The sequence below is a fragment of the Pimephales promelas genome, chromosome 9, assembly GCF_988280905.1.
Source record: "Pimephales promelas chromosome 9, fPimPro1.hap1.1, whole genome shotgun sequence".
NCBI classification, from domain to species: domain Eukaryota; kingdom Metazoa; phylum Chordata; class Actinopteri; order Cypriniformes; family Leuciscidae; genus Pimephales; species Pimephales promelas.
The window spans coordinates 8,074,323-8,095,292 of NC_142777.1; the positions used below are offsets into that span (position 1 = coordinate 8,074,323).

Sequence of the window (20,970 nt, forward strand, 5' to 3'; positions counted from 1 at the left end):
TTTTCCTAAAGCAAATCTTAAAGGGATACTCCACTTTTTTTTTTGGAAATATATTATATTTAGTATATTTTTTTTCCTACTATGGAAGTCAATGAGACCAGAAACTGTCTGGTTACTGATATTCTTCTAAATATCAGAAAATCAGCTGAATGGATTCGAAAACGGTAAAAATCAACTGTTTAACTTTGGGGGAGTTGTAAAATGAGCATATTTCCAAAAAAAGTAGAGTATCCCTTAAGAAATCATAAGGATGTGCTTAATATGCGTTTCACATTGTTTACTTGTAAATGTAACTAATGAACAACTCCTGTAACAAAAAAATGGGGAAAAAACTGAAATCATTAATACAAACAGTTGGGAAAAAAATGTCACATACAAGCAAAAAATATTTATTAAAGTATAATTCCAATACCATGATTATGGCTGAGGAAATAATCCTTCATGACCAATAATGCAAACATTAGCTATGAAATACATAATTGATAAATAATTGGTACAGCAAACAATTGTCTCTGGAACTATTTTATATTTGATCATTTATAAATCAGTGAATTATGGATTATGAGCATGCACATTGAAAAATGTAAATGTAAAGTATAAAAATGTATACACCCTTGTGGATGACAGTGTCATCACTGTTTTCCTTGTAAAGAAATAAAGTAAATGTAAAATGCATTTATTTTACAAAAGCTTATTAGTATTTAAAAATATATAATGTAATGACATTAAAGAACATATTATTTTGAGTTTAGTTATCAATTTTTTTAGTAATGTTTTATAAGAGTTTAACAATGGTTCAGTGAGCTTTAGCCAGACCGGCTCAGCAGCACGTGGTCAGATTTAATCTAACCACACGATAACTATGAAAAAATAGCCTACCCGTTCCTCTGTGCTTATTTATTGACCTGCACATTGGTAGCTTTAGTGGTTATTCATAAATCAAAAGTAAATCCTCCTGACACTGCTGAGCACTAAGCGCCCTGGCAATGAGCATAACCTCTAATGTATATTGACTATTTCACTGTTAGTACACACCATAAGAGCTGTAAATAGACTAATGTTTGGTCACCTTGTTCTCAGAGGGGAAACTTTAGCTAACAAATAACACTGACCGATACAGCAAAATATCTGTTTAGATGGACTAACATTGTCAAATTCATAACTTCTATACAGCACTAGAATAGAGGCCACGCACACACTGCAGCTAAATTACGTTTACACTGTCAGTTGTTGAGATTGACAACAGTGTTTACTTATGAGTGTGAGTTGTGAAATGTCCCGTTCGCACAGCAACTTACAGTAATGTCTTTATGAATGTGCAGCCAGAGTAAAGCCCTTTCTCTCTTATCAGTAACCATAGTGGCACTGACCAAAGCTGCAACGTCCATAAAACTGAAAAGGCTTATCACGTTTAACACAACAGTCCAATCGAGGCATAAATGTATCTGTCAAATCTTTATTGACCAACAGCAGCATTTATATGTTAAATGTAAATGTATTTCTGAGTGTAGTGGATCATTTGAGTCACACATATAACACAAAACTGACAGGAGCAACAGTGACTGGAGCAATATTATGGTTCTATGAATATGCAAATTAGTACTTGTAATTTCAAGGTCTGAAATAAATTGTGATGATTAAAGTCCCCCTGTGGTGAAAATCAAGCTTTTTAAATGTTGCTTAAATGTCTATGTGGTGTTTTTAATATGCTTTAAGACAAACTATTCACAAATTCATAAGTCAACACCATTGCTGAGTATTTTTCTATTTAAAACTGCAGTGAACCAAAGACAGTCTCAAAAATGTGCTGGTGTTTCTGACGTCAAAAACTACCTTGTACCCAATCAGGTCAATGTGTGATCGTCAACGAGTGGAGCTCTGGGGTGCATTTCCCAAAAGCATCGTTAGCCAACTATGGTCGTAAGTTGCTCGCAATTTCCATTGAACTCTATTGGAAATCGACGGAACTTGCGACCATAGTTGGCTAACGATGCATTCGGGAAACGCACCCCTGAGCTGGTGTGAGGTGGGGCTAATTTGCATATCATGCAAATGACCTGCTTGATGTAATCAAAAAAAAGTTGCATTGGAATGCTTTGCTGTATGTGAACATTAATAGGAATAAAAAAGCTCTATTTTTTATTTACTATATTTACCAATTCTAAGTGTTGTGAAGACATGGAATAACATTGTTGTGAGGAAAAGAGTTTCATCTACAAAACTGTTGAGAACTTCTTGGGCTATACAGGTACTTGCTTGAAGCATCACCAACTGTATAAAAAAACAGCATGCGGATTTATTAGATTGTATATCGTCAAGCAAAGTACATTTGAGCAGATAAGTTCATAGAGCTTTGCATAGAAAATAGACACAAATTCAAAGCAGGGGGAATTAAAAAAATTATAAAAGGAATTAAAGGAGATAAATTATATAGTTGCGTAACCATTATTACATGTATCTAGATAAGAACTAAACCGAGTTGGACAATGATATCACTGCTTTCTCCAGCTGCTTCATTACTGAATTAAATGTTTCATAATTGATTACCTTTACACAATGACCCAAACTAAATGAACAATGAACTGACTTCAGCTGAACAATGACACTGTTGTCTTTTTAGAGTTGCTTTACATCAGAATTCTGTTCACATCAATGATCAATCTTTTCCTTTTTTATCACTGTAGAGCAGCTGCTTTGACATGATCTTTATTAAGCACTATATAAATAAAGGTGACTTGACTTGAAAAGTGTTTTGCATTACAACATGAACACAATAAGTACATTATTCCTAACAATTGCTTTTTAATGGGTAAAGCCACCTAAAATAAAATGTAACCCCCCAAAAAATGCCTTGCCTGCCATGGACAGAGATGTTAGAGTCATTGTGCAGTCACAACATGACTATTCCTCTCTTTGAGGATTTGCTCATCTGTTTGGTCTAGTGATACTGGAGACGATACAGCATGATAATGGCACTATTTCACGCTTATTCTCTCACCGCAGGCTGTGTCTGAGCATATCTCACCCCAATCCATATTTTATCATGATAATACAGATCCAGTACCTCTAGGCTATGATGGTTCGGTGCCTGAGTTTACTGAGGTCCTACGGGATCATTGCATTTACACATCAATGCACTTAAAGGGGTCATATAATGGTACATACACTTTTACAAGTTGATTGTACTGAAATGTGTGTTGGCAGTGCCTGTACACACCATCATATAAGGAGATTAAAACAAAAACACTTTATCATTATATGTTTTCCCCTGCCTCAAATTATGCCGTTTTCTTCTACGATTGACAGCAGGGTTTCGACACAGACCCTGAGTGAGCTGTCATCACAGTCCGCCATTGTTGATACACTGGAGCAGATTGGCGTCTAAGGCCCTGTCCACACTACTGCGTTTTCATTTAAAAACGGAAAATTAAAACAAATACGATCTCCATCCACACCAGCGTTTTATCTGCGTATTAGAGTTGATCTCCATCTACATTAAAACGACTGAAAACGCGGATCACGTGACCATACACCAACACTGGGCATGCGCGTGCCGGTGTAAACGGTGGCTGACGAATCAGTGAAGGACACATCATGACTGATGACACCCAATCATAGAGCCGAGCGTGAGCCGCTACGTCATCATTTCTAAACTCCTCCGTCTTGTCCCGTAGTCACTAAAACTCCCTCTGGATTCAAAACGCAAAACGGAGCTGCAGCGTTTCTAAACTTCTCCATTTTAGGTCTTCGTTTTTTCTGTTTTAGTCTGGACGGGAGGTGCAAATGTAGCAAAAACGTTTTTAAACGAAAACACAGTGGTGTGGACGGGGCCTAAGCGACTGTGGTGTTCTGTTCTTGGGTGTAAAATACCTAAATCCAAAACGCTGAAGACACAGTGGCTGAGTTTTGTTTTTAAAGGGAATATTCCCCACAAGCAACGTCAGTGCTTTAATTTTTGCACAAATCTTTTCTCACCAGACTGCTTTATAAACGAGGATCAGTATTAAGCTGGTTTTGCTAAGAAGCTGCTCCTGAAAAAAACAATCGGTACCAACTTTTCATGTTCCTGCTGCACCTCCAGAAGAAGTGAGTGTAAAATTGTATATTTTATATTAATCTTTGCAAATCGCTTGCACGCTTCACGATGAATTTAGCTTCTAAGGTTTACACTTTGATTTGATACATTACGGCATGTTTTCTATATGACAGTCTCAATATAATTCATAATCCCACGTTTATAATGAACAATGCATTATAGTTATTGTGTTATTACAAACTGTGTACATATATCAGTTAACACATAGCGTTCGTAAATCTCTCACTACTCTACCCTGCCAGTACACAAAGATTTATCAAAGTGACATTATGTTAACCAACCATTCAGAAACGTCCTGTTCAAGCCTTAATTGTGGAACTTCTTTGGGCCGCCATCTTGTTCTGGGTCTGACTCCGGTACAAACTGATACGATTGCACGGATGTGTCCTCAGAGATTCCCACTGCCATTTTTTCTTCTAAATATATCCTCAACTGTTGTCAAGGCAACACTCCAAGTGCGTTGTCAAAACACAGCAGAACAGAGGGGCGGAGTGAGTGAAACTCATTATCATTTAAAGGCATATGCACTGAAACGGCATGCTAACCCTAACCCTGACCAGGTAAAATTTGTGTTTTCTTACAATTCTAATGAGAATTTTTAATTAAAGTATATTACAAACTCTTCATTTAGACCCTAAAGAATCAAATGAACTTGTATGAAAATGGCATTATAGGACCCCTTTAATGAATGTGCACTTACTCAGCTCAGACCAAACCTCACAGATATGTCAGGTTATGTCAGTCGTAGGTTTTTTTTTTTTATCATTTTTTATGCTATTTATGAAGCTTTTTAGCAGAAAAGGAAAACATTTAAGACAAACTGTATTGGTCTTCTGTAGTCCATTAATGTTTGTTTTGTAAGCTCATAACCTATCATCAAAATGCAATACAAATGCAGTGCTACTACAATACATATAAATTCAGCCCATATTTTGTTTGAATTTAATAAGAACCATTTCATGAGGTTTCATTCACTAATATTACAATGTAGTTATGCATCTACTATTGAAATACATGAAATAATGGTAATTTAAAGAACTTGAAATGCTAAAATGTAGTAGTCTATGTAAAAATTAACCCTAAAGTCAGCAGGAAATGGAAGTTGCGATAGTCCTTTCTTACCCATTGTGATTATATGTCTAAATGAAACGGATTCTTAAATGAGGGGAAAAAAATAGGGTGGGATATGATTTTGTCTTTTGGAAATTGACTGGATAGTAGGAAGTTGATCATGGTTCACGAAATGGAGGCAGATCCGAAAGCCAATTTGGAGTCCGTTGTGGAGGGTCCCTCCGAGACATACGTTATGAAAAGAACAGGTGTTGATTTGAGGGGGAGGGGAGGTTAACATATTTGATTAAAGATTACGAGAGATTATGATTTTAAATATATTTATAATTCTGTGCAAGAATAAATCATTTATAATAAACAGTCCGACATTCTGTGAAAAAAAAAATATATATAAGAATTGTCCATTTTGATTTCATGGTGGCATGACTTTATAAAACATTAGTAGAGTATGTAAATGTATTATTTCATGTTATATTACCAAATAATGTGAACTAATAAAACCTTCCTATGAAGTGTAAGTTTAATTAATTAAGTGATTTTAACAAACCTTCTCAAAATCAGTTGTTGTTTTTTTTTTTTTTTTTTGCTTGGGCCAGCCTGGAACACTGCATCAATGACACCCTGAAAATCACCATAGCACAGTCTAATTTGAGTCGGTCATGTAACTTTAGAGAGTAACTTTTTAGGTGTTTTATTATCAGTTTTATTTTGACATTTTAGAATTTGACAACTGTAGTCACTATATGAACCAACATTCTATAGAAAGATCTGCAGTAGAAGTAAAGATCCTCTTTTCACAAAATTCTCCTCTTGCTAAATCTGCTGGGTTAACTAAATTACTTTGTTATCTCTTGAAATATTTTTGAGTTTTAGACCCCATTCTGTGTCTAAGAGAGACAAATCATCTGCCTTTGGCACTTAGGCAAAACAATAACGGTGTGTGACAATCTCTGCCCACACGTGATGAGGATGCTGTGTGCGGGGGATCAGAGAACGTCAAATGTGTCAGACGACACAGAAATAAATGTGTGTTGTGCTTCTAAGAAGACAAGCAGGAAGGAGGGTCTCTATGAGGCCATCAATTCATATACAATGAAGGCAAACCAGTCCTCAGACAAGCTGCTGTCTCATCTCCCATTATTGTGACATGAAAGGAGTCTTGACCGTTTACAATGGGTGTAGTGATCAACAGACAAGATAGCATCCCAGTTAAAAGCAGCATTGTGAAATGATCTTGTTGAATTATGAACACAAACAGCTCATATCCACTGTTATTTCTATTTTGCAAACATCTTTCCCCTCGTCAAATAGTCACATACAGTGAGATACAAGGCCATTCCATTACAGATTTGCTCAAAAATTTTGTGATATTTACCAAATGTCGATAAAAAACTATTGCGAAATGACGGCGTTTCCATTAAAGGAGTAGTTCACTTTTGAAAAAACTTTTGCTGATAATTTACTCACCCCCATGTCATCCAAGATGTCCATGTCTTTCTTTCCTCAGTCGAAAAGAAATTAAGGTTTTTGATGAAAACATTCCAGGATTTTTCTCCTTATAATGGACTTCAATGGGAACCGGATGGTTCAATGTCCAAACGACAGTTAATAACAGTTTCAGATGCAGCTTCAAATGTCTTTTAACGACACCAGACGATGAATAAGGGTCTTATCATGCGAAACGATCGGTTATTTCTAAGCTTATTCCAAAAATGTAACTTTTCTAAGGACAAATGTTAGCCTTGTAATATATTGTGAGGCGCGTTTGCAACGTCACGTAATACGTAATTACGTTCAAAAGGTCACGGGCGACGTAGCCGGAAGTACAGAATCACAATCGTCCGACATTGTTGTTTTACCTTTTAATTCCTTTTTTGTAAACGGCGTTTGAGTTAGTTTTCACGTTCAACTTGTAAACACTCTGACTCTGTACTTCTGGCTACGTCGCCCGTGACCTTTTGAACGTAATTACGTATTACGTGACGTCACAAACGCGCCTCACAGAATGGAGAAAGGCTAGCATTTGTCCTTAGAAAAGTTACATTTTTGGAATAAGTTTTGAAATAACCGATCGTTTCGCATGATAAGACCCTTATTCATCGTCTGGTGTCGTTTAAAGACATTTGAAGCTGCATCTGTAACTGTTATAACTGTCGTTTGGACCTCGGTTGGACCTGGTTCCCATGGAAGTCCATTATAAGGAGAAAAATCCTGGAATGTTTTCATCAAAAACCTTAATTTCTTTTCGACTGAGGAAAGAAAGACATGGACATCTTGGATGACATGGGGGTGAGTAAATTATCAGCAAAAGTTTTTTCAAAAGTGAACTAATCCTTTAACCGATGTTATGCGACTAAAATGTCTTTTTTTCCTCTCGTGATAAGTCATTCCAAAAATCATGGCAACGGATGTTGGTAGGTATATAACCTATATCACATCCATGCACCGTACTAGACATTATTATTATTATTAATGGAAGGAGACGTGGTGTGTTATCCAAGCATTAATGGCAGGGAAAGACACAGAGTTCCTGGGTGTTTCTCCTTTATTTCTGCTCCGAGGTCTTGATTGTGGCATTTCTTTGAGGTTTAAAGTCCAGTAGGCTATTCCTGTAATTATTATTTCTTTTTTAATGAATTTAATAAAGAACTCTGTCTCGAATTATGTCCAAACGGTCAGTGTACTAGCATTCGTTTTGCCCTTTTTAACCCGTAATTGCAAAGCGAAAAATTAACGGTTGTTGTATTTTTAAAACGCAAAGTTGAACAACATTTTAGTTTGACCACACCAATGCTACGCAATCCATATACATCTCAACAAATTTTCATATATTTGTTTATGACTTTTTGCCCCCTTTCACAAATTAATTTGGGGGAAAAAAATGTAGATTTTACTGGTTTTCTAAGGCCAAATTAGAACCTGGAAATTATATTTTTTCCCACAGTGCTGAATAAGAAGAGTCATAACCACAGCCAAAGGGGATAGGTGAGTTACTATAAATGCGTTATAAATTATAAGAGCTAAAAATATATCTCCAGATGCACCTTCAGAGAGACCTGCACCTTTCATACGGATTACATAATCAGAAGGTATTAGCTTATGATTCAAATTTGTTCCTTTTAAAGTGGACATTTAAAGCTTTAGTCTACACAGGCTATTGTTTCAGTTCTCGCGCTCCAGTTCAGGAAGACCATGAAAGCGTGCCTGATTGTTTCATTTTATTTTACAAAAGCACAATGTTTTCTTGTTATTGTGACATTACGCAAATAAAAGTAGTTGCATAGTTACAAACACTTAGATATTCGTCAAAATCTAGTGTTTATTTGTGATAATCTTAGCCCTAATATTATTATTGTCCAACCTGTACTGTGAATGAAATGAGACAAATTGCTTTGTTCCTTTTTTGGATAAAAGCGTCTTCGTAGCCTAATAAATGTTATAATAGGCTAATGATGATAATTATTATTATTTGCAGACACGGACCCAAAACACACTCCGTCTTCTAAGTCAGGTGACTTTAAATGCACAAAACCCATTTCCATTGTTTTGCCTGAAAAACCTCGTCATGCGACCCTAAAAACTTTTTTGCAATAAACGGGAGTTTTTGCGAAATTGACGTGTTTGCATTGAGAGTATTTTAATTTCTCAATTTCAATTTGCGCAAATTGAAGGGTAATGGAAACGCAGCTACAGACATATAGTCACGTGATTTTGTTCCATAGTCACAGTATTGTGCAGTTTATCTTGAGCAACATGCTGTAAGAGGGCAAGTGAACTGTTCTCAGATCAGCACTTTAGAACTTCTACAAGTGTTCTAGTCTAGTGGTTTATGAAAAATCGAACACTCGCTTCATGTTTTTATATATTGGCCAATAATCAACCGTGAATGCATCATAACGATAATTGCAAAGTGAAATGTTCAAGGTGCAGTTGGTACAGTATGCTCATTTTTATAGGGGTTTCTAAGGGTCACAGTCAATGCATACTGTATGATCAAGAAACAATTAGGGGTGACTATGGCATTGAAATAAAATACTTTATTGTCAAGCAAGCAATTAATTCATAGCAATGGGAGTGTACATGAGATCAGATCAGTGTTGTGTAGTCTATCAGGCAGGAGTTTTCAACTCTGGCCCTGGAGATCTACTATCCTGCAGAGTTGATCTCCAATCCTAATCAAACACACTTTAACAAGCTGATCAGGATCTTTAGGATAAGCTACAGGGAGGTGAGTATGATCAGATTTGGAACTAAACTCTGCAGGACAGTGGACTTCGAGGTCCAGAGTTGGAAATGCATGAAAGACATTGTGTTATCTAGACACAAGCTGTGAAAGCAGATTTTATTATGATTCCATCACTGTGTGTTGTGTAAAACGGTGTAGTCTATTGTTTGCTCTGTGCTGCGCTGGATTTACTGTAGCTTGGAGATGTTTACAAAAGGGCGAGTTAAGCCTGGAGGGTTGAACCAAAGGCTTGGTTTTAAACAAACCTTCTCATCAGTTTCCTCCAGCATGTGGATTGAGGCACAAGGCTGCCAATGTAAAATATTTTTGGCATCATCACTTTTAGAACTTGCAGAACATAGTCATCTACAGCTGCTATTGTTTTACTGTTGTTTTCATATATTCATTTGCTACGGAGAGTAGTGATAGAATTGATAGACTTTTAATGTCACATTACAGAAATTGTATTAATTTCTATGAATTATATTAATGTAAATTCTTGATTTTAGTTACAGTATTAAGGGAAATTAAATCAACCACTATTTTTTTTCCATAATCGTGAAGCCCTAGTCCAAATGTGATGTGACCAACTACAGCAGGGGTTCTTGACTCTGGTCCCCGAAGTGTTCTAATCAAACAGATTTGAACAGGCTAATCAAGTTCTTCAGTATTACTAGAAAACTATTGGAAGATGAGTTTGAGGAGGGTTGGAGATAAATTCTGCAGGAAAGTGGAACTCGAGGATTTGAGAACGAGAAAGAGAAAAAATCAATTAAAATAAAGCCACAGCCGTATGAATGTTGTATTAAAAAGACTGAAAATCAGATTCGATTAGAAGTCTGTCCATCAAAAACGACACCCCTCCCTCACCCCCATTTTTTAAAATCAGTGTGAAAGAGACTCAAATTACTCAAATAATTGTTGTTATATAGAGAGGTGTTATACATCATTATAAATTATATCGAAAGCAAATATTTTCAACAAATATTTATGTAGTCTGTATGAAATCTACGCGAGCAGTTTTACTAATTATTTTACTATTATTTTACAAGTCTTACAAATTATTTTAATTTGACCACATCCACAACCTGTGCAGCCTTTGACATGCTAATCGTCCACACGTAAACACCCCCATCAATCATCTCAAAACAAACCATCAAACTTCACCAGATTCCTCTGCTTTGCATCGAGAACTATGAAAAATCCATGAAAACATTATAAGTAACAGAAATAAGCACAAATGTCTGGGCATGTGAAAACACCTCAGACCCCAAAGGGTTAATAAATACTAGGGGTGCAGCGCTTACAGTAGGACAACAAATACAGTAAATCACATGCAATCCACACTCCTATCCAGAAGGGGGTACGAGCAGTAATGCAACGCTTATTGCTATTCGCCATAACAGTAAAAAGAGCAGAAGAAGAAGTGACGATCTTCGCACCAACCCAAAATAAGAGTTCAGATGGGACGCAAAAGTTTGCTAGTAGCCTATACGCTGAGTTTCGATTCATTTTTGTGTGACATGCTTCACTAACTTCACCGAAAGGAAACCGGGATGGCAGAAAGCCATTTCATTTTATTTTACAAAAACACTTTTTTTTTATTTTATTGTGATTGTAGTGTACACAAATAAAAATAGACCCTTTACATATCTTTGATGTCTTACTCAGATCCATATGACCAAAATGATGGAGTATTTTAGGTTGTTTCCACTGTTATAATGAGACAAAATCATTTGGCATTGTGCCAATTTGTGTCAAGAAAGTTTCACTACTACTTTACAGTGATGCGTGTCCTGGAAATGGGACGCCACAGGTGCCGTTTCACACACTGCCTTCTCGAGAAAAGGTGAAGTAGACTCTTTTTTTTTCTTTTCATTACGTGATTTCTTAAAGAAGCGTAATATTGAACTTCGTGCATGTTAATGAACTCTAGTGTGCAAAGAAAACTAATCTCTGCACTAATTTTCATTACTCTATTTATTTTGTACTTTTACAACACAAGATATGAAGAGTTCAGATGCAAAAGCCTCTAAATGCCATTTGAAATTTTCTTCTTTAATGATGATTTTTATCAAACTTGTATATTTATCATTGCCATTTAAGTGAAATTACTGAACTTAAATATACAAGTTTGATAAAAATCATCATTAAAGAAGAAAATTTCAAATGGCATTTAGAGGCTTAGGGTTAGGGTCTCTTCATATGCTGTTGCTGATATGTTGCTGATTATGACCAAATACCTTTTGTTTTCCCCTATATAAAAAAATGTACCTAAGAGCGAATCGTTTACTGCTTCATGCTTAATACACTAAAAGAGGCTGTACTGTAGCAACAAGGGGACTAAATGCCGCTAGTTGGAACAAACTGTAATTTGCACTATTGTCTGTTCAAAATAAATGGAAAGAAACCTAGCATTGGAGATGTGTGGGGAACTCATATCCTATGGAATCATATGTGTAGAAATATTCAATTTGATATCAATTTGAACAGAGAAACGGTAATATTTCCGAAGATTATTACATGTATGTAGGTGATAGAACAGTACATTGTTGAAACGTCTGGGAGAATTTTCTGCCTTATCAGGCGCCGGCACCCGTTGGGCTGCTTACCTCTTAAAGGTGGTGGAAGAACAGCTGTATTCAGATAGGCCTAGGGGAGTGGGGAGGCCATAAATGGGGTATCTTATGTATGGATTAAAAGTTAAAGATATCACGACCTTGTATGGAGTTAGTCGATGGACGGTACATCGCCGAATGCAGCAGTGTGGACTGAAATAAACAACAACTTAAATATATTTTAATATACTCGTAATAATCTTTGGAAATATTACCGTTTCTCTGTTCACGCTCCACTTCATCTGCTAAATGATTTAACGCTCGAATTAGCTCTGTCGCAGCATTTTTTTCAACAGCTCAAAACACGTGACATAGCCATAACATGTTATGTTTACCTGTTGTTGCCGAGCCCCGCCCTGTTGCATTGATTGACAGGCCAGGAGGGGGCGTGATCGGCTCGAAATGCATTTTCAATGTGCACATTGAATTTTGCTACATCCATTGCGGGACATTTCATGAAAATGCAATCGCAAGTGTCTTGACTGGAAGTGTAAATGCAATTAAGAAAAATAACATTTAAATGATCATTTTACCACAGTTTCTGCTTGAACATGTTACACATATCTAATCATTTCTGTAATGCATTTCCATTTTAATTTTGCCACTTATAAAGCAGTTCAATATGCGTATTAAAACTAGTGTATGAAATGGCAAATGTAAATTATGTAATTTCACTTTCATTTTGCACCAAACGATGCGAATGGTAATGTAAAATGTAAATTTAAATACAAAATGCAATGCCATTTTACATATTGCATTGTCATTTTGCATATTACATTTCAAATTGAATATTGCTACACATATGATTCCATAGTATCCAACCGTGACCCCAAAACCGAGGTAGGTCTTGAACCATGACTTCTGTGTACCGTTACAAGCCTAATAAATATTGCTTGCCTTCTGCTAAGTATCTTTTTAAAATGTGATATTACCCACATTGTATCAGTTTGGTAAAATGTAAATCTAGCCAAGCAAATAATAACTTGTGATTTCAAGTTTCAATTTCAACACCTCTTCCCTTTTCTGTGCACGATGCAACACAATGGCTTGAGGCGGTCTGAACTGGACACGCCAAAGTGATGTTCCAAATCCATCTGGCCTCTTAATGGAAGTAGGACAAAACAAACATGTAGCGCAGCAAAAACAGAACGGGCACCTGTTTACTGTCGGCAACTCCGCACAACGTGACGCATCCGGTGCGGATGCCATCAGCTGCTTTCTGTCGCTATTTGAGCGAAGTAAACAAGTTAATAATAGAAATATCCGATCAATATCCTCCATAATGTGGTCACTATTTACTTCTCATACTGTCTGTAAACTCTTGTGTTAACAAGGCAACCACTGACAGATTTGTATTACATGCCAAAGAGCTCTGTTTTCAGCCCCACAGTGGATGAGAGAATGAAATCATATCCGTACCAGCTGGGCCGGATCGGCATGGAGCAATTAAGCAACGAGAACGGTTTGGCCCGGCAGTGGAAAAGCAGCTATTAGATTATAACATGTACTATTTGCTTTCGATTCACCACACATTTGAATTGGTTTGAAAGTGTACCTGTGACTTTGAGCTCTGTGGTCCGCCTCACAACTCTGCTGCCGTATTTAAGTTCACATGTGTAATTTCCTCCATCATCTTCCTGCACATCTGGGATCCACAGACTGGTGGTGTTGATGATTATGGAGCTCCTCCAGTCTTGCCTCTGACATTCCTGAGGAAATAAAAAAAAATAACTGAACCTTCACATATGTGGAGTTTTTCGTCTATCCAACTGTCAGACTACCTCAATTCAAACCAATTGGAACACTGGAACAATATTTCCATTGAAATCAGATGGTTTAAGGCAGTGTATCTCAAACCTCAAACCTTGCACATTTTGCAAGCCTCCTCCATCATTTCTCAATATGCGTTCTTGTCTGTAGTTATGTTCTTGTGGACTTCCAATTCAAAGTTCACATTTATCCAAGTACAGTGTTGCTCTTGATCTGCCCCTTTTATTGAGGATACATCGAGAAGTGACTTGTGCTGACTTGAGATCCCTGTAGTGGTTAAACACGATATAAAAGATTTAATCAACACATTCTCATCCCAAGACGTCATCTAACTGACCACACGTCAACATCCAACGTTATAGGGTACCCTTTAACATCAGTTAGATGACGATCCTAGGGTGTCAGTTAGATGACGCGGTTTAGGTCTGAGGTAGGGTTAGGATTAGATAACGTCATCTAACTGACGTTAAAGGGTACCCTAAAACGTCGGATGTTGACGTATGGTCAAAAGCGTCAGTTAGATGACGTCTTGGGATGAGAACGGGCTGATTTAATTCATCTATCCAACAGGCAATCTTTGGTCTCATGAGTCTATAATTGTTCCCTGGCAAATCGTTTTTAAAAAAGATAAATTACTTACATTTACAATGCACATTAGCTTATCTTTTATTAGAAATAGTAAAATTACGTCCGGTTTTCCCGTGACGTCTTTCGTTGCTATGCAACCTTGCTCTGTGCTCTACACAATGACAAAGAAGTTATATAGTAGCTTATATAGTAATGGATTTGCACCACCAATAAACGCTTGCTGTAGTTCTGCAACAAGATTTATTTACGGAGAAGAGAAAAAAAACTGATTGTTTGGGTTGCATACCCATCCTTCACGTTGACTGAGCTTTTAATCTTGTTATGAAAATGTGAAGCTGATGTGTTGGTTCTTGTCACATGACCTGCGGTGCGCTTGCAGCATTCAGAAAAGTTGAGATGTTTTCATGTCGCTCCGCCTGGAAAAAATGAGCGTGCCGCTTCAATGATGAGCCCGCTTGAGCCTACTTTTGAAATAACGAACTTGAGCGCGCATTCAAAGGACAAAATATGTGAACAGCCTCTTGACGATCTACCTCCAATCAGACCACGAGCTACTGGTAGCTCGCGGGCGACGTGTTGGAGTCAAAGATATGCAGCAAGAAGAAACACTTGTGGTTCACAATGGGCTCTATGCATGGCGGTGTTTCCGGTGAAGGATTAAGGATGCTCGATAACTTCCGCCGATCGTAGAGTCCAATGCAATACCGAGAATTTATATTGAATTTTATACTCCATGGTTATAATAAAGAAACGTTAGTCACAAAAACAGACAAAACAGACACCCCTCGTGTTTATGCTTCTTATTAAAAGTATATTAAATAAACATAACTATATATAAAATTACATTTAAACGTACGTTTCGTTTCAAAGACGGGAGGACAGTAAATTTTGAAGACTCTGCCATAATACCGCTTTCCTCGGTTCTCCTCCGCTTAAATCTCCACAACCGGAAATGGACGAGCATCCTTGCGTCAAATGCGGAACTTATGCGTGCATATAGCCCATTGCACGCATACTGCTGTTTTGGCGCGCAGTGTTCTGATTTCCTATTTATTTGTTTGGTGGAAGCAATCCAGAATTACTGTTGGTAAAATTATAATCAGTGCATAATCAACTGTGCATAATAGCAGCGAATTAATAAAAAACACAATATTGACCCGCGTTCTGTTTTCACCGTGCACGTTTGCGATGACATAATATGCACACAAATGCACCAGGGTTGGATAGAATCAACTTGAGTGTGAAACCAGACCAACGGTGCTTTGGAAACAAACGTGCTCGGACTGTGGCAAACAAGCGGGTTCGGTACCCCAGTGTGCACCCGGGTCCCATGACAGCGTTCACATTTGCGATTTTTCATGCAAACCGTGCCCTGTTCTGAACAAAACTGCCAATGTGAATGCCCCCCCTAGTCTGAGAGCGTCTATTAACAAGAACAGACAGTGTGTGTGTCTTTGTGAGAAATCCTTTTCACTGGTGCTCAGGTGATGAGGTGATGGTTGACAGCTGATAATGATTACTGAATGCGTACAGGTAATCAATATTTTTTACAATCAAACCGATAAGAGGCATGGTGATGTTTTATAACATATTTTGTTTTATTGTTGCCTAAAATATACATAACGAGATAACGCTGCAGTTATATTTGCAGAATTATTGGACTTGTGTCCTCTTTTCCTCTGGAGTTCGTTCTTCTGAATCAAACTCGGCCAGTCTGAACTAGTGCTAGAACTTATGCTCCTAGGGGCGGTTCAGTCTTTTACGGCCCTGACGAGAACGTCGGTCTCCTTGGCTGTGAACCGCTCCTGGCGTGCGCCTGGCAAATCCACCATTATAATTGCAATTCCCTTGCATGGAACAAGCATGCCTGCTCCTAAAGGGAATGTGAAAATGGTCTGATGGTCTGAAAAGATGCTCTGGTTTATTGCACGTTACGCCCAAACAACACCTATGAGTTACTCGTGTTTCGCGTTTGATACTCGCGTTTCATATCTTTAAAATAAGGCCCAATGACTCACTCATAAATACTTAACTTGTTGCATTATTGGAGTAATTTTTTAATGTATCGTTTGAATAAATGTTTCAATGACACATTTTTATTTAAAATAAAAAAAGGGGTAGAGACAGAAACAAAACATTTATTTTCCTAGTTGGAAAAACTCATGGTCACCTCATGCTGCGCGAGTTCTAACTCTGTACCTTGTTCCAGGCCATGATAGGCTGCTTGTAGGGGGCGAGATAGTCATCAATGTCAGGGCAGGTAATCATTTTGCTCTTGGTGATCTCGGCCCTCTCCTGGTAACGTATTCGACTGCTAAAGCAGAGTCCCTCTTCACTCTCCTCCACCGTCAGTGACATGGACACCTTCATACAGTACGTTGAGTTTCTGTGAAGACAAAACATTTAATTGGTCATCATGACATGATAAATCTTTTAACATATAAAAGGTCACTGTAGTATGAAAATACTGTACATTTTAGAGTTCAATATTCTTCATCTCTGAGCATTTGTTGAAAAGCAAGCTATCAAAATGACTCTTTTTCTACTTCCACCATATTGTGACATCACTGTAGTTAACATTTACATCAGACCCTTAAAACATCATACCTCAAGGAACATAATAATATTTATTTATAAATAATAATAAATAATAATATTTATTTATAAAATAATATTTAATATTTATTCAAAAAGTTCTTTACACATTACACAATTTTACACATTCATTCATTTTCAAGACACAAAAGACATCGGCACTGATCTTAAACAAACTCGTCTCCATACCCTCGTGAAGTCTCCGACTTCCAACCAGATGGAACTGAATAATAATATTCAGATAGTTCCAAGCAATCTGACTTCTGACCTGTAATACTGCCTGAATCATAATCATACACTGTTCATTCGTTGGCCAGAGGAGAACTGGGCCCCGACTGAGCCTCGGCTCTCCCAAGGTTTTTTTCTCCATTCTGTCACTGGTGGAGTTTTGGTTCCTTATCACTGTTGCCTTGGCTTTTGGCTTGCTTAGTCGGTAACACTTCCTTTTACAGTACTATACTTAAAATGTACTTACCTAGAAAGTACTGGCTAATACAAGGTAAGTACATGGAACAGTGGTAGGTTTAGGGGTAGGTTCAGGGTTAGTACTAGTTATTACCCAGTAATTGTAGTTACTAAAATAAGTACATTGTATTTACATGGGTAACTGGACTGTAAAATGAAGCGTTATCGCTTAGTCTGGGATATTTAATATGCAACAATATTATTGATTTGCCTTACTTAATACAATCTGTAATGTAAAAAAACACTATATAAATAAAGGTAGAACTAGACCCCCTTTGAGGATGTTTCTTTTATTTGTGAATCATGACCATTTCTTATTAGACGCTATTCACTACACTCTAAAAAATGCAGGGTTGTTTTAACCCAAATTTGGGTAAAATATGGACAAACCCAGCCATTGGGTTACATTTTTAAATTACATTTTTAACCCAATGGCTGGGTTTGTCCATATTTTACCCAGAATTGGGTTAAAACAACCCAGCATTTTTTAGAGTGTATAGTTCGTTTGAACATGGTGTAAAATAACAATGCATGTCCTCTGGGCTACTGTCCATTTGAAAACATTAAATGACATGAATGTGAACACAGCTTAGATTCTAGAAATATCTAGCTTTTTCCGCACATTTTTTGAATCGCCAATTGCACTGGTTTTCGTTTAGTCTGTGCGATATCAGAAGCACAGGGCTTGGCCACAATAGTAATTACTTGTACATTAGATGGGAACAGTTTAATAATTATTAACAACCCCACTGCTCCATTCTTGTCTTTTTCCATTATCCCATAATGACACCCAGCTGAATTAATTGAGAGTTGTGTTGTGCTATTCTGTTATTAAAAAATCTGAAAACTCATGTCATAATGTTCAAAGGGAATCAATTAAAGATGAGAAACACAGAGGATCTGAAAAATGAAAATACATCTGCATGCAAATATAAACCAAAGTCTGTGAAACAAACTGCATCTCCCACATGCAGGAAATATCTCATTAAACATTTATATGCATATCATTCAAACATGTAAACCAATCTTCCTCCAATAAGGGTTTTTTTTTTTCCCACAGGCATTCCTTCGAACAAGGATGTTGCCACCATGACCAATGGCTGTTCAAACATACAGAACAAAATTTCACATTACATTCTCAGTAACATGAAATCGTTCTGAAACAATCCAGAAATCAACACATATGGAATTATTTCTGGACCAGCGTGGGTGTTGATGTTACTACTGTTACTAGTAATACTGAAATGCATGTGTGCTGCTGACTCATCCATAATGTTGAGAGATTGCATCTTCTGTGACATGGATCAATGGATTTATTTGAGGCCTGAGGCTGCAGAGAGGCCAGGGTGAACACATCTTCTCCTGTCCCAGATGACATTGAGAGTGGACAATGGAAATAGGGTCTTTCGTACCTGAAAACTGCTGACCTAAACCTGATTGCATTGCAAGGAGAGGCAAAGATTCTTCCTGTGTGCAACTAACACAATCCAGCAGCGACTGCAGAACAGCCATTTGAAATCCTCCCTTTATGCTGCTAATAAGGGCATTAGGCTACTATTTGAGCGGTAATGAGGCTTCACCGGTCCAGTCATGGTCAAATTGTGAAAATTGCCACTCTGCATAGCCTGGAAAATTGTAGAATATTAGAAACCAAAGACAAAAGTTTATTTTAACAACATCCCTGAAAAGTCTGTGCAGCACAGTTCACTACATCTTTGATTGTGATTGTTTTTTTCATCTGTCACGATGTAATACAGAAAAAGTACTGTTACTAAAGAGGGCCATTTTATATGCAAAGGGGGTGTTTTTAATCAGCAAAAGACTGTTTATGAAACAAGCTGAAATTGGATTTGAAAAAAATAAAGATGCGTCCCAGAAAAACTTAACTAGCAATGTTATAAGTTTTTAAAATGTGGTATGAATATGGTTTTATGGCTTAAACTGATGCAGTTGAAAATGTAATGCCTGGTTCAGATTACACTTTTTTTTTGTCTGTTACGATAGTCGCTGTGTCAGATAACGCGATTTTGACTCCTAAAATCTTGTTGTGTCGTGGACAAGACATGTCAGACTGCACATTGCTTCCTGACCAGTCATCGCATGCTGTCTTTCATCAACGGCACGCGTGATGTCATCGAGAAGGCGAAACTAGTAGCGAGTGACTTCCGGAAACGAATGTAAACAAACAATGGATGAAGCGGTGAGTGTTGTATTGGCTGTCCTGTGTTCAGAAAAAAAGTAAAAAAAGAAAGAAAACCCGACACGTTCCTGGATTGCTCGGCATTGCCTTTTCAGCATGAGAAAAAACGTTACACGGTGTGGCGTGTGAGCGTGTGAACTGGTTGAATTGCGTGTGTCTCACGGTCATTGCGTGAGAGTTGAGAACCCTGCTCGAAGAGGACAGTATGGGCTGTCCATCCTCCAAAGAGAACTTGAGGTAAAATGTTGTTTTCTTATATATTTTTACTTTTAGTTTTAACGTTAGCACCATCGTCTCTCTTTCGTTTCGCCATTTTTGAAAGTTGAGTACGGAAAAGTTTCTGTGCTCCTATTGGTCAACCTCATCCATGTGACGGAACCGTCGTGGACGACCGTTAAAAAAATGAAACATGCTAATCTTTTCGTCGTGATGTCGTGAAGCATCTCAGACGCGACGTAGGTTGTCGCCCACTATGACACACTATCCGAGATGATATGGTCGAATCTTGCATCCCGACGTCCGTTGTCATTTACGAATCCCCACGACACCCTACTTCAAACGGATCGTGCCAAAATCGGGCTAAAATCGTGTAATCTGAACCAGGCATAAGATGTAATTAAGCCTTAAAGTTTGAGCCCGTTCTCATCCCAAAGCGCCATATAGGACGCTTTTGCAAAAGCGTAAATATCCAACGCACATGGCACCCTTTAACGTCAAATGAGACGCAGATATATTTGGGCAGAAGGCACCCCCTAGTGGTCTAACCCTTACCCTACACCATACCTAAACTTAACCATAACCGAAGCGTCTCATTAGACGTTAACTCTTTCCCCGCCAAACACGGAATTTTCCGGGTTTAATGAAAAAACGCATCCCCGCCAAACACGGAATTTTCCGGGTATCCGTGTTTTAGGTGGTATACGGTAAGGAAGACCCGCGCGCATGTTCTGAATGAGTGCGCAACTCTTTGATCAGAGAAAAAGATTGCAATCGTCTCAAACAGTGGAGTAGTGAGAATGTATCAGACAGACAATGCAGAGGTATATGGCTGAAGTACTGGAGGTTAATGGACTCGGAGTCCGATCACTCTTTATTTGATAATTCTGAATCTGATCGGGACGAAGTAGTCAGTGAGAGAGATGCACATGTTGTCACAGAAAGTTCTAGCCATGGACGTGCCGCAGATAGATCGTATAATATTATGACACTATAATATTTATGTGTGTGTGCAGGCATTTATGTGTGGCTGTCTAAATATGAAGGTGTAATTGTCAAATTATTTCTCTCTTTGTGCACATTTACCACATTGTAATATGTATTTGTGTGTGTGTGTGTGTGTGTG

The 20,970-nt window shown here is 37.7% G+C and overlaps 1 protein-coding gene across 2 annotated transcripts in view; it reads right to left on the reverse strand.

Moving 5' to 3' along the window:
• il1rapl2 (interleukin 1 receptor accessory protein-like 2) overlaps nucleotides 1–20,970 on the reverse strand; it is a 501,200-nt gene that overhangs the window by 114,145 nt on the left and 366,085 nt on the right. For both annotated transcript variants that reach the window (XM_089134720.1, XM_089134721.1), the window contains 2 exons: nucleotides 16,568–16,754; nucleotides 13,566–13,719 (listed from right to left, as the gene is read on the reverse strand). In XM_089134720.1, the coding sequence (XP_088990846.1) occupies nucleotides 13,566–13,719; nucleotides 16,568–16,754 (341 nt within the window). The remainder of the gene's footprint in view (nucleotides 1–13,565; nucleotides 13,720–16,567; nucleotides 16,755–20,970) is intronic.